A 13,550-nucleotide genomic window follows, 5' to 3' on the forward strand; every position below is an offset into this window, starting at 1 on the left:
CTGTAGTGTATGCTGTGGGTATTATTTTCTCAGTTTGTCTTTGTCATTTGACCTTTTTTATGTTGATTTTGTTTTATTTTTATAAAGTAGTTTTTTTTAAACATTTTCAAGTTTATTTTGAGAGAGAGAGAGCACACGTGTGTGCATGCATGAGCAGTGGGGTTGGGAGGGGCAGAGGGAGAGGGAGAGAGAGAATCCTAATTAGGCTCAGTGCTGTTAGTGCAGAGCCTGATGTAGGGCTTGATCCCGTGAACCATGAAATCATGACCTGCGCTGAAATCAAGAGTTGATTGTTTGACTGAGCTACGCAGGCACCCCTATAATGTAGATTTTTTTAAGTTTGTGGAGAGAGTCTTATCTTTTCCTTTATGGTTACTAGATTTTCTGTCAATCTTAGAAAAAGCTCTTACCCCACTCTGAAGTTATTATTTTTTTGGTAGTCTTTCACGGTTTCTTCCTGATTCTTTGCAACAGCCTCATAGTATAGGGTATACCGTAATTTTATCATTTCCTCATTAACAGATATTTAGGTTGTCTCTAGTTTTTAATTGTTATGGGCAATACAGCTGTGAATAATTTTGTAGAATGGATTTCTCCTGGAAGTAGAGGTAGTAAGTTATTGGGAGCCTCAACACTATTTCCATTAGTGATCATAAATTTGTATTCAGTTAATACATATATGTGTATAAAAGGTATGTGGTAATGTTATTTTATTTCAATCCAAAGTTTTCCTATTTTCTATAAATATGTAAGGGACTTTAGACTCAATTTTTTTTTAATTTATTTCAGAGAGAGAGAGAGAGAGGGAGAGCACGCGCACAGAGGGAGAAGGCAAAGGGAGAGAGAGAGAATATTAAACAGGCTGCACGCTCAGTGTGGAGCCTGACTCAGGGCTCAATCTCACGACTGGGGGATCATGACCTGAGCTGTAATTGAGTCAGGCGTTTAACCAACTTGAGCCATCCAGGCACCCCTAGATTCAATTTTTATTGGAACTTACCTTGATATATTTGAACAAGTTTACTTTTATAGTCTTGGCACATTTTGCAAGTGAACCATACTTGTTTGGTTTTTAATTCTGCATTCATGCTATATCTTTTAGTAACGAGAACTGTATTTCATCTTATACAGACTCTAAATAGTGATGGTCTTAAGAATAGTTTTAAGAATTTTTCTTTATTTCTCTAACATATTGGAAGGAAAACCATTAGTCCCTATCTCATGTCTGGTAGAGACGTACTTGATTTAATCATTAAATCACATCTTCTATCCTTAGATTTGCAGGAAAGCATATCAAGAATCCATCGAACAATTGAACTAATGTACTCTGACAAATCTATGATCCAAGTAAGTTAAATTTTGAGTTGGTAAATGCTATCAATTATTTACATATTTTTATTTATATTATTAACCTAATTCTTAACCTACTTCTCCTTATATATTTTGTTATAAAATTGCTGATCTTAAAGATTCCATATTAATATTTCCCACATTGAGTTGTATTCTCATACTATATTTGTTGTTTATTCTCTTGATTATTTTACAATAAAACCTAGCAAAATTTTTTGGAAGGTCTTAGTATTTAAAAAAAGTAGAAAGGAGAAATTATATGATCGTTAAGGATGTTCAGATTGTGGGGGAAGAATATAGGGCTCAGTTACATTTTAACTTTTGGTATACGTTATGTAGGCCATGTTGTTAATTCAGTCATCAATTTATAATTGTGAAGATTTAGCCAGATTACACTATATAAAAAATATTCATCATAAGTTCTTTATTTGAAGGAAATACATTTCAAAGTTTTGAAAATCCTATTTATACACATGCTTTACATGTCTTTAGCTTATTTTCCCCTTTTTTCTTTCATAGTTTAATTTTTTTCAAAATTTTAATCAGTTTTGTTAAAAACATATTCTTCTGTGGTATTCTCCATTCAGGTAGTTTATGGGTTTCATGGAATGTTGTGTTAATAGCGTACTTAATTGTGATTAAACTCTTCTATTTTCACATTTAGGTTCCTTACCGCTTACATGCTGTTTTAGTTCATGAAGGTCAAGCTAATGCCGGGCACTACTGGGCATACATTTTTGATCATCGTGAAAATAGGTGGATGAAGTACAATGATATTGCTGTGACAAAATCATCATGGGAAGAGCTAGTGAGGGACTCTTTTGGTGGTTATAGAAATGCCAGTGCATACTGTTTAATGTACATAAATGATAAGGCACAATTCTTAATAAAAGGTAAGAACATGAAATATATAGGATGGTCTATATATTTTTTCATTTTTATTTTTTTTTTAACGTTTATTTATTATTGAGAGAGAGAGACGGAGCATGAGCAGGGGAGGGGCAGAGAGAGGAGGAGACACAGAATCCGAAGCAGGCTCCAGGCTCCAAGCTGTCAGCACAGAGCCCAATGCGGGGCTCGAACTTACAAACCGCGAGATCATGACCTGAGCCGAAGTCGGCTGCTCAACCGACTGAGCCACCCAGGCGCCCCTAGGGTGGTCTATATTTTTAAATAAGTAGCCTGTTTATGTGACTCCAGTCTCTAGTATGATCAGTTAAGTAATTGACTCAGAGGGTGATTGGATATCATTAGCAAATGCAGTTGGCCTGTTGTAAATGAGAAACTGGAATTGAAAAGTAATGTGATCAAGGCTGACAATTGGAATATATTTTGTATTCACAGTTAACTATTTAGTAACTACTATAAAATGTAAATCTGACCTGTTTCTCCTTGCTAACATCCCTTTAAGGATCACATCATATATTGACTCATATTTAAGCTCCTTAACCTAATATGTAAGGCCTCTATTTGTTGGCCCCTGGTTCTCTCTCAAGCTTCATTTATAATCATTGTCCATTTCAAAGTTTATATACTTTACTGATATTCGAACTGCTTGTTGTGTTGTCTTTACACCAAATGATTTCACACATTTATATCACTATTTCTTTTTATTTTTATTTTTTTGGCAGTAATGTTCTTATTTTTTTATTCTTTGTCTAATTTCTGCTCATCTGTCAAGATTCAATTCAAGTGTCACTTGCTCTGCCAAGTTTTTTTTTTTTTTTTTTTTGACCTCTACCAAAAAATATCTCTCCTTGTGCTTTCATAGCATACCTCGGTCAGGTACTTTTACATGTTTTGGAATTGTATGTTGACATGCCTTTTCCACTTCACTCTGATCTGCTCAGAATCAGGGGCCATGTCATACAATGTCTTAATAGTTTTATTTCTTATATTCTAACATAGGCTTTGCGTATAGGAGAAACTTAAAAGGTTTGTTGAAACCAATATAATCAACTTTCCAACACTAGCTAGGCAGTCTACTTACAACTGAAAGCTGAAATATATTTTGTGGTTCAATAACTTTTAAATACGACTTACATAGTGGTTTTTAAATATCTTGCTATATTGATTAGTTTTCAAATTTCAAATTGCATGTAAGTATATTGCTGTACTTAACTGCTTTAGGTGAAAAAGAATTTTAGTTCTATTTTGAGCTTAATAAGGTTATGAGTTATTCTCATTTTGTGATAATTTTTATTTCATAAATAGTCAAACATCTAGTATTTTCTTACAACAGAAAAAGTAGTACTATGTCAATGTTTGAGTAGTAGATGATTTTGACTTTATATCTTGTTCCATTTTTTTACTCTTTAAATTAAAAAGAAAAAGCTGAAAATATTTCCATAATGGATTATCAGATGTTTGCATCATTGTTTTTCCAAGCATTTGTTTGAGTTTTCTTTCAATTTTTAATATTGATTTCCTAAATGGTAATAATTCATACTTTAAATCCCATTTGAAATGCATCCTATTTTGAGCTTTGCACTTCCTTTAATTCTTCATTTTATATTAGTTTTTGAAATATGATTTTCAGAGGAGTTAAATAAAGAAACTGGGCAGGCTCTTGTTGGAATTGAAACATTACCACCGGATTTAAGAGATTTTGTTGAGGAAGACAACCAGCGATTTGAAAAAGAACTAGAAGAATGGGATGCACAACTTGCCCAGAAAGCTTTGCAGGAAAAACTTCTAGCATCTCAGAAGTTGAGGGAGTCAGAGTCTTCTGTAACAACAGGTTAGTATAGTTTTACTGAAATGTATTTTATTATCAATATATTTATTACTGATATTTTATTATAATAATAAGATACGTTCTTTTAAAAAGAAAACTCTAATTATCTTAAAGTATGAAGAAAGAAGCCAGTAAAAATCAACTGAAATTCCATTACTCAGAGATAACCACAGGTAACAGTTTAGCTAAACCCCTTTGCCAGGCAGCACTGTATACACATATATACACACACATCATATATGAGATGATTCTGCTAGCCCTTTCTTTACCTACAACCACCTACTTAGATTGGGCTTGACCTTTGGCCAGAAGCATAGAAAAGCCATGAAACAGATAAGTAATCCATACCTTTTCACTACAGCTATCAGGAGCGTGAACTTAGTAATTTCTCACTTGGACAAAATAACACTATTGGTATATCCATATATATTTTGTGTAGTACTTTAGGTAATATTTTGTGTAATTACACTATTATAGAGCAATCGAGTTTTTTCAGAATTTTTATTTTTATTTTATTTATTTTTAAAGTTTATTTACTTTGAGAGAGAGAGAGTGGTGGGGGGACACAGAGAGAGAGGGATAGAGAGAACCCCAAGCAGGTTCCACGCTGTCAGTGCAGAATCTGACATGGGACTCGAACCCACGAACTGTGGGATCATGACCCAAGCCAGCCAATACCAAGAGTCAGATGTTTGACTGAGCCACTCAGGCACCCCTTTTTCTGAATTTTTAAAATTACAAACAAAAAATTAGCTGAAACTGAGTATCTAATTATTTTAAGTTAAAATGTGTATAGACCCATAAAATAGAGGTCAATGTATAAAAATATAAATATTTAAAAATATTCTAAAGTTATTAGTTGAAGAAATTAATAAAATATTCAGAGTAAACACAGTAAAAAAGTAAACATGATTCTAGCAAAGTTGAAAATAAAATGTCTTCTGATTTTTTTTTAAAGATTACTTTCATCATCACAGAGTTAATATATTTTAAGGCAACATATTTTCTACTGTGAAAATGTGCTATTTCTCTGTAGTAGTTGGAGAAATCAGAAGAGATAAATGCAGATATTTTTGTCAAACTCATTTGTCTCATTTTTTATAATTCTCAGTGGATCTTTTCAAATGACCTTTTTATGCAACATGTACATGTTTTGTGTTTAGTTTTTAAGAACGCATTTTAAGTGTTTAATTTCATCTTTTACAGATAGATTTCCATACAGATTACTTAACTGAATTTCAGCATTATCATTTGAACTTTAGAAGAAATTACTCTCTTAATGGAGGATGTACAGTACCACAATATGATATTATGAATTATGTAGGCAGATATAGATCTGTCCGGACTTGTTAACTTGTTTTCATATAAATTGAATAGTTGAGTCCTTGATCTTGACGTTAATAGGCATTGATTCAGAAGTTTTAAAAAACCAAGATAATGGTATTATACCAATACCACTTTGCAATGTGGTAAGCTCTACCATGATGCAGGACTGTATTTCTTTTCATACCATAAGAGCCACCGTGTAGGCCACATGAAGGTCTGTGGTTTCACAATAAATCAGTTTCATTTTAGTGACTTTGTCTACTTCAGTAGGAAATGAAATCAGTAGATATCAAGAGGTTTCTGTGCTCGAATCATAGTGTATACATTATAGTTCCTTTCATTTTAGAACCAATTCCATCCCCTTGTGATTTCATCCCTTACCACCCCTTGTCTTCTATACATATCCTTCCCAAACTTCTCCCTGGAACTGACTCCAGTGGAGCTACTTTGTTATACCTCCATTAGCTTTTCTGCACACCTTTTCCACGTGGCTGTTATTAGTGGGAGAATGTGGCTGCCTAATTGGCATAAGTGATGGTGGTACCTAAGTACTCAGATGTTAAGGTGAATGCATTCATTGGTTAAGCTCTAACTCTGTTCTTGGCTCACCTGTATTTTGTGGCACCAAAATATTAAATGCTATACAGTCTCCTCTTTGTCTTGTCTCTAGCAAGACTAAATTTACAGACTTAATACATTTTATTTCTGTTTAAACTAATACATTTTCTCCATTAATATTCCTGTCTGACTTTGCTCTACCATTTACATTCTCTCTGTATAAAAGGCCACATTTACATGCCCCATACCCTTTATCCTGGCGAATATCCCCCACCATATACTTTAAATGCTGTTTAATAATTTCAAAAAATACTAGTAGGTATTGGGCATATATTTTCCTGTCTCTCTTTTTAGTATTAAAAAAATATGAGAATTCAGATGTATTTCTGAGAGGGATCAGAATAACTAAAATATAAAGAGACACAAATGGTCAGTTTACATATAACTATTATGGTAATTATCTTCTGGATTGTGTTTTTAGAAAGCTGTGGCAGTACTGCTGCAATTGGAAACATTGAGTTCTCTATAGAGAATTGCTGGAAATGCACAGTTTGAGTTAGGAATAGAATGTGCTAAGTCTGTAAATTTGGGGAGTGAGATTATTGTTTCTATTATTGTTTCTATTGGTTTCTATTACTATTATTTTACATATCCTATTAAGAAGTCCATCCTCTTTTGCAGGGTAATTTAACATATCACAGTTGAATAAGGGGGCTCATTCATGTTTATTAGAACCACTTATCTCTCCTATCATTAGCAGAGAAATTTAACTTTAATGCCCATGTCATCTTATTTCTCTTCACAGTTTCCAAAGTAATTGCTCAATTTGGTATATTTTCAACATATCAAAGAGAACCTGTATTTAAATCTCTCAGGTGGACACTAAAATTATGAGTGACTAGTGGAAGTAATACAAGGAAGTCTTGTTCATAGTGATTTTTCTTTTCTCCTTGCAAATCTTCACAATAAAGCTGTACTGTAAAAGCTATTAAAATCCTATTTCTTGTAAGTGATATTCCAAAGAAGAGTATTAATTTATATAGTATTAATGAAATGAGTATTTGTCCTGCTAACACAGTGACCAAGAAATCCATAGACCTCTCTTCTCTAGTACTATTCCTTGTTTTACTGATGAAACTAGTAATAAATGATGGGACCAAAAATTATTTCGTCCTTTTCATGCTACCTCCTTAAACCTGCTTACTGCAAAGAAAAACTTGCCTGAACACTTACATTTAGAGATCTATTCAGTAGTTCATTACTATAAGTATATATGTCAGAAGTAGCTGGGGAGTTTTCTTGAGTATAAACAGCACATTGCACCTAAGTAAGATCACCTAAGACTTAACTGGGATCAGAATCTCTGAAGGAAGAGTCAAGAATATATATTTTTAAAAAGACCTTCAGATATTTCTGAGACCGTACCCTTGGTTAAACAGTATGGCTCCAGGCTGTATTTATAAAACAGAGAAATTATTTGGAAGGAGAAAAGAGCTTTGCACTTTTACTTGTGTTTCTCCTATCTTCAAGTACTTATTAAGGACTTAGTAAGGACTTCTTTAACAACCTGTATAGCATATCCAGATTTTTTTTTAAAAGTAGAAAAATTAAGATGGTAATGGTTGATATTGGTATGAATTGCATTCCATAGCATTTCATAAATTTACCTAAAGGTAGCATGTAGAAATCACTCTGGGACTTTTCTACAGATACAGTCTACAAGTAGAAACAAGCCGATATTTCAGGAAAGTACAGCTGGTTTCTGAGAGTAAGACCTGGTAGAATGAACAATATCCTCATTATTCTCAAGTTCCTTAAAACAGGGACTGAGTGATTTTCTTATTTATAGCTCCAGAATCTAGCATAATAAATGACATATGGTAGGTGACCCTTGAATGTTTTCTGAATTGAATTCATTTCCTGTGGAGATTCCAATAATGAGTTTCCTACACGTGATACTCATTGTATGGGAATACTAGCATTTTTAAAGTAAAGCCCAAGAAATTATACATTAGAGAAGCAGGCTAAAAATGTGTGGTACAGATGTAGCTCTGTCCTAGGTAAATTTTAGATTTAATTTTGGTTTCTAAGCCTCTACCCCCCACCTTTCCATGATTTTGTTTGTGGTAGCTCCCAGGAATTTGAAGTCTTAAAAGTTTGTCTGGTGATTCTATGCAAGCAGCCTACCATGGCTCTTTATAGCCTGCTTTGGAGGAATCATTGATTTTAAATACATTTCTAGAAATGAATGGTCTGCATATCTTTGAAATAATCTCCTTTAAATATTTTTCTAAGTGTGAATGTAATAAGTAAGTCACTCATCAGTAAGTCAAGGTATTAAATATTTCATTTTTAAAAAATCTTTTTTAAGTTTGTTTTGAGAGAGAGCACGTGTGCGCACGTGAGCAGGGAGGGGTAGAGAGAGAGGGAGAGGGAGAATTCCAAGCAGGCTCCATGTTCTTAGGGTAGAGCCCAACGTGAGGCTCAGTTTCACAAACCATGAGATCATGAACTGAGCCAAGATCAAGAGTTGGATGCTTGACCAACAGAGAGCCACCAGGAGCCCCTATTAAATATTTCTGAAAGATATGAGATGTTGCTCCTTTTTTTTTTTTAGTAGTGATTTAAGAGCAGATCCTTATGCTGTAACAGAAAGCCAATTGGTTATCAAGTTAACTCTCCTGTTAAAAATTTGAAGAGGATAACCAGGAAATACACATAAACAGAATACTCCCAAGCCTTCCCAATCCCTTACTCACTGTGAAGGCGGACCAAAGGAGCAGGCTTAGAGTACTCTTAGAGTGTTGGGCCTTCTCTAATGTCTGAAAAGGTGAGTGAAGCCCCTACATTTTGAACATAGAGCACGAGTAGAAAATCTGTTATGTGGAGGATAACCATTTAAAAATCTCAGTGAAGTACCCACAAGACAAATACACGATTTGAGAGATTCTTTGGGTACAGGGATATTATATACCTCCATAGAGAACTGGTAATCACCAGCTGTATTCCAAATTGAAGTCTGAGCAATAATATTAAACTGAGGGACCAATTAGTATATAAAGTGTCAGAACACAGATAAAGAAAACAACGTGGTCTCTATTAATTGAGTTCCTACCATTTATACAGGCCAGCTGTGAGGACGCTTTTGTAGAGTTACAGGAAGAACAAAAAGCATTGTATGTATTTACATACACACAAAGCCAAACTCTTTGTCCTGTTGTTTTTAACAATGAAGTGGAAATTGCCTGTATGTGCAGTAGGTGAAATATGAGTGGTATGAATCCTCCATACGATATAACCACTGAACATTATATTGACACAAAAAAATGTTTGTTACGTTATGCTAAAAGGAGTATATTCAGAATAGTTCCTTTTGTTTATAAAATATGAATAAGTAAAGTCCGAAAATATATAAACTAAAATATTAATAGCACTTATCTCTGGGTAGTGAAAGAACTTCTAATTTTCCTCATTTTGGTTATGCTAGGAAACATGTTTTTTATTCTTCTGGTTTGACAAAACAAAGCCAAAACCTTTCTGCTTTTTTATAAGGACCCTGTATTTGACTCCCTTGTAATTCTTCCACATCTGTTTCTCTGTGAATACTTTGTTTCATATAAACAGATTATTTCCCATTACTTTTGCTTGAGGGGAACTTTCTTATCATGGCATTTCTTATGAAGTATCCTTCATTTAAAAAATATCGTCTGAGAGTCAGTATTCTTGAAATTTTGCCCATTCTTCAAGGCTTTCCTCATATCCCAAAGTCTATGAATCCCCCTAATGTTATACCTGTAGCAATAATTATCTTTCTTCCTCTTAATCCCAACTACTCTCACTACCACATTTAAGTTGTGTCTATATTTTGATTTGTTTACCAATGCAAAGTCTCATTAATAGCAAGGATTTTATTAATCTTTTATCTGTTCTTACAGTGGCTTTGCATATGCTAGTCCTTCAGCCTGGAATCTTCTTTCTCATCTCCCAGGATAATCTGCTCTACAAATCCTTCAAGATTCAGCTCATTTGGCATTTCTTCTAGGAAATCTTTCTTAACATGCAGCATCATCCCAAGTGTGTGTATTGGGCCCACAGTGTTTCTATAGAACCTCGTGCATAACTCTGTTATTGCATTTAATACTTTGTATTGTAATGGAGTATATATTAATCTGATTTTATTGAGAGTTCCTTAAAGCGAGTGAATTTTAGGTCAACTTTCTTTTTCATTGCTGATATCTGGCACAATACTGTAAAATGGCAGAGGATCAAACATACTGGATGAAGTTTGGGTTTTTGTTTCCAAACTCCTGGATGTCAAATCCTTATAGGTTCATCTACTGTTACTACATTGCCACTCAAATGTAAGTTCCCTGGAAGATACGTAGATGAGGATAAATTCTAGAAGAAATAGTACTATGTGATATTTAGGCAAGATCATTCATCATTATTCATAAGGTTTTTGAACTCAAATCCCTATATGGAAGGAAATCTTGACCCTGGGGACCTAAGATATATTTGACTATGTTGATCACATAAAAGTACTTTTGTTTTTAACAACTTATTTTGTGTAGACTGTCCATGTTTCACTTTAGACCAGTGTCAGAGCAGGTGGATTTCTTGGCCCTCACTGCATCCTCCTCTCAGCTGGAGGTATACCCTAAGATTTTCTTTACCTTATCCATCATACAGGGCACTGAAAGAACATTGCAGTGCAAGGTCAGGAGATGCAGAAATGTCAAATATTTATTTGACTTCTTTAAACTTCCCTTCTGTCACACACATTGTAAGCATTCCTTCCTGTAGTTTTCCTTGTCGTAGTGTCATTTCACCTATATCAGCCTGGTTCCTTCTGCCAGGAACTTAGAGTCATCTTCCGCCTCCAACCTTTATGTCCAAAATACATCTTCAGTTTACCAGTTCTCTCTGTCTGTTGTCCAGAAACACCGTCATCTCTTGCTCTTATTGCTCTGGTACCTTCTAGTGCTTCTGGTTTTACTTTCTAGTTTTACTTTCTAGTTTTACTTTCCTCTCTTATCCACTCTTCACATTGTAGCCAGGATTATTTTTTTTAAACTTGCCACATTGCCATTATATTTAAAACATTTATTCACTTCCTTTTATCCTTAAAACTTTTATTAGACTTGAAGGCCCTTACGATTTTTGCCTTTGTCCTCTCTGCCATATATCTCTTATTATACTGTAGCCCAGCCACACTGACCTTCTTTCAGATCATCCTTCCATCAAGGAATGGGATGATCAACCCATTATCCTTAAGCTGAAAAGTTTATTTCATATTCCATAATCTAAGTTATCACTCCCCCATTTTATTCCTAGAATGTATTGTAATATTGTCACAGTTCATATGTGTGATTCTTTTGATTAATGACTTTCTCCAGAGCTGACTCTAAACTTCATGAGAGGACAGACTGGCTGCTTTGTTCACACTTTGAGTCTCACTGTCTAGCCTAGTGCCTGGCACATAGTTAAATGCTTAATTAAAATGTATTGGATGGATGGAGTACCATGCATATATGTTGAAATTATAGCATTTCTTTTTGAATAATATTTCATTTTGAGAGGTTTTTTTTTTAATCAAATATTGGAAAGGATGACAGTAGCCCTATTGTGTCCCACCAGTTGGTTGAGGAAGGGCTCACTTAACCAATCCGAGTAACATTGTAGAACATTTTAGTGTACTTTCTTGTATACTCCTTGCATCTTTGTATAGAAGAATACTCCTTGTATCCATTACTTATTCATTCATTTGTTCCATTAAGGTATTGTATGCTTTTTATGCTAGGTTTTGAAGAAATAGCAATACAAAAATGAGATAGTATCTCTCCTCTTGAGATTCTCAGGGTCTAGCAGGGTATATGGGCTTGAAATGAGAACAGTAGTAATTAAGTCATAATTGGGGTAAAGTGCTACTGAAAGAAAGAATAAGTTACTTGAGAACAGTGGTTCTCATTTGAGAGTGACTTTGCCCCCCAGGGGACACTTGACAAACTGAAGACATTTCTGGTTGTCACACCTGGAAGGACCGTGCCACTTGCATCTAGTGGGTAGATGTCATGGTGCACAGTAGATCTACATGCCATCTAGATGCATCTAGATGCCACAGTGCACAGGACAACCCTTCGCACCAAAGAATCACAGCGAACCACAATGTAATAGGTGCCAAAGCTGAGACACTCAGCTCTAGAAGTGGTGTAATCAGGAATACTTGCAGTGGTATTTAAACAAAAAGACACATAGACGTTCTTAGATGCAGGAGTGAGAGTGGAGAGTGGGTGAATGTACAGGCAGAGGGAAGAAAATGTGGAAAGATCTGAAGGTTGAAAGGAAAACCTCTTTGGTGTATTAAACTCCCTTTTTGAACAGAGAGCAAAAGTCACAAAGTTCTGTTGGAGAGAGAGGCAGAGACCCACTTACATGAAGCACTTTGTGGATATTCAGAGTACATTGCTGCATTGGTGGATTTGGGGCTCAGAACCTGGATGATAGATAAAACTTTGAGAGTTCTTCACAGGGATAACATTTAAAGTCTTTTTTTTTAATATTTATTCATTTTTGAGAGATAGAGCATGAGCTGGGGAAGGGCAGAGATGGAGACAGCTGTCAGCACAGAGCCCAACGTGGGGCCCGAACCCACAAATTGTGAGATCACGACCTGAGACAAAGTCAGATGCTTAACCGACTGAGCCACCCAGGCACCCCTTGAAGTCTTGATTTTATATTAATTTCAGTTTGCTAGGTTGTAATGGTTTTTCCTATGACAACACTCAGTTACCAGGACAGGTTCAGAAAAGATAGCAGGTAGGGTTCATTCAAGGTTAGGGTTTTGTCAGGTGTGAAAAAGGATTCTGTGGCCAGAGAAACAGCTGTGTTTCCTATGGAAATTCAGACCAGGATTGTTATATAAACTAAATCCCCCCCACCCCCCGCTTTTTTTTTTTTTTCTTTTTGGTAGAATGTTACTGATTTTCCAAAATGAGATTGCTATGAATTTCTAACCATAGACTATGATACAATGAGTATTTTCTCTAGTCATTGACTACTCTTCAACCTGAATTTGGAGGGGTTATAAATTCTGGGGTAGGTGCTATATGTTTAGTGATATATTAAATAAAAGTAAAATTAATTACTATATAACTTTGAATTGGAAATAAATAACAGATTCATCTTAGTACAGGCTCTCTGTGACTTGTATTAGATATACAACTGATTCTTTTCTTATGAAGCACAAGCAGGAGAAGCAGAATATCTAGAGCAGCCATCAAGAAGTGATTTCTCAAAGCACTTGAAAGAAGAAACTATTCGAATAATTACCAAGGCATCACATGAGCATGAAGATAAAAGTCCTGAAACAGTTTTGCAGTCGGTAAGAACTTTTCTTTTAGCTCTCTGAACATGGCCATCTTCATGACATTTCCTGCAGTGTAATGGAGAGCTTCCTGCATGGGAGTCAGGAGAAAGGAGGCCAGAGGGCAACTCTGCCCTTAAAGGGATCAGGGGCTGTGGGTGGTACCTAACCCCCTAGGCTGTATTTTCCTCACCTGTAATTTTTTTTTATTAAAGT

General features: G+C 35.0%; 1 protein-coding gene across 4 annotated transcripts in view; it reads left to right on the forward strand.

Annotated features, from left to right (window-relative positions):
• USP25 (ubiquitin specific peptidase 25) overlaps positions 1-13,550 on the forward strand; it is a 153,513-nt gene that overhangs the window by 104,163 nt on the left and 35,800 nt on the right. For all 4 annotated transcript variants that reach the window (XM_030328636.1, XM_030328634.1, XM_030328633.1 and 1 more), the window contains 4 exons: positions 1,277-1,347; positions 2,015-2,243; positions 3,890-4,090; positions 13,213-13,352. In XM_030328636.1, coding sequence (XP_030184496.1) covers positions 1,277-1,347; positions 2,015-2,243; positions 3,890-4,090; positions 13,213-13,352 — 641 coding nt within the window. The remainder of the gene's footprint in view (positions 1-1,276; positions 1,348-2,014; positions 2,244-3,889; positions 4,091-13,212; positions 13,353-13,550) is intronic.

This window comes from Lynx canadensis, chromosome C2 (genome assembly GCF_007474595.2).
Source record: "Lynx canadensis isolate LIC74 chromosome C2, mLynCan4.pri.v2, whole genome shotgun sequence".
In the NCBI taxonomy this organism is placed as follows: domain Eukaryota; kingdom Metazoa; phylum Chordata; class Mammalia; order Carnivora; family Felidae; genus Lynx; species Lynx canadensis.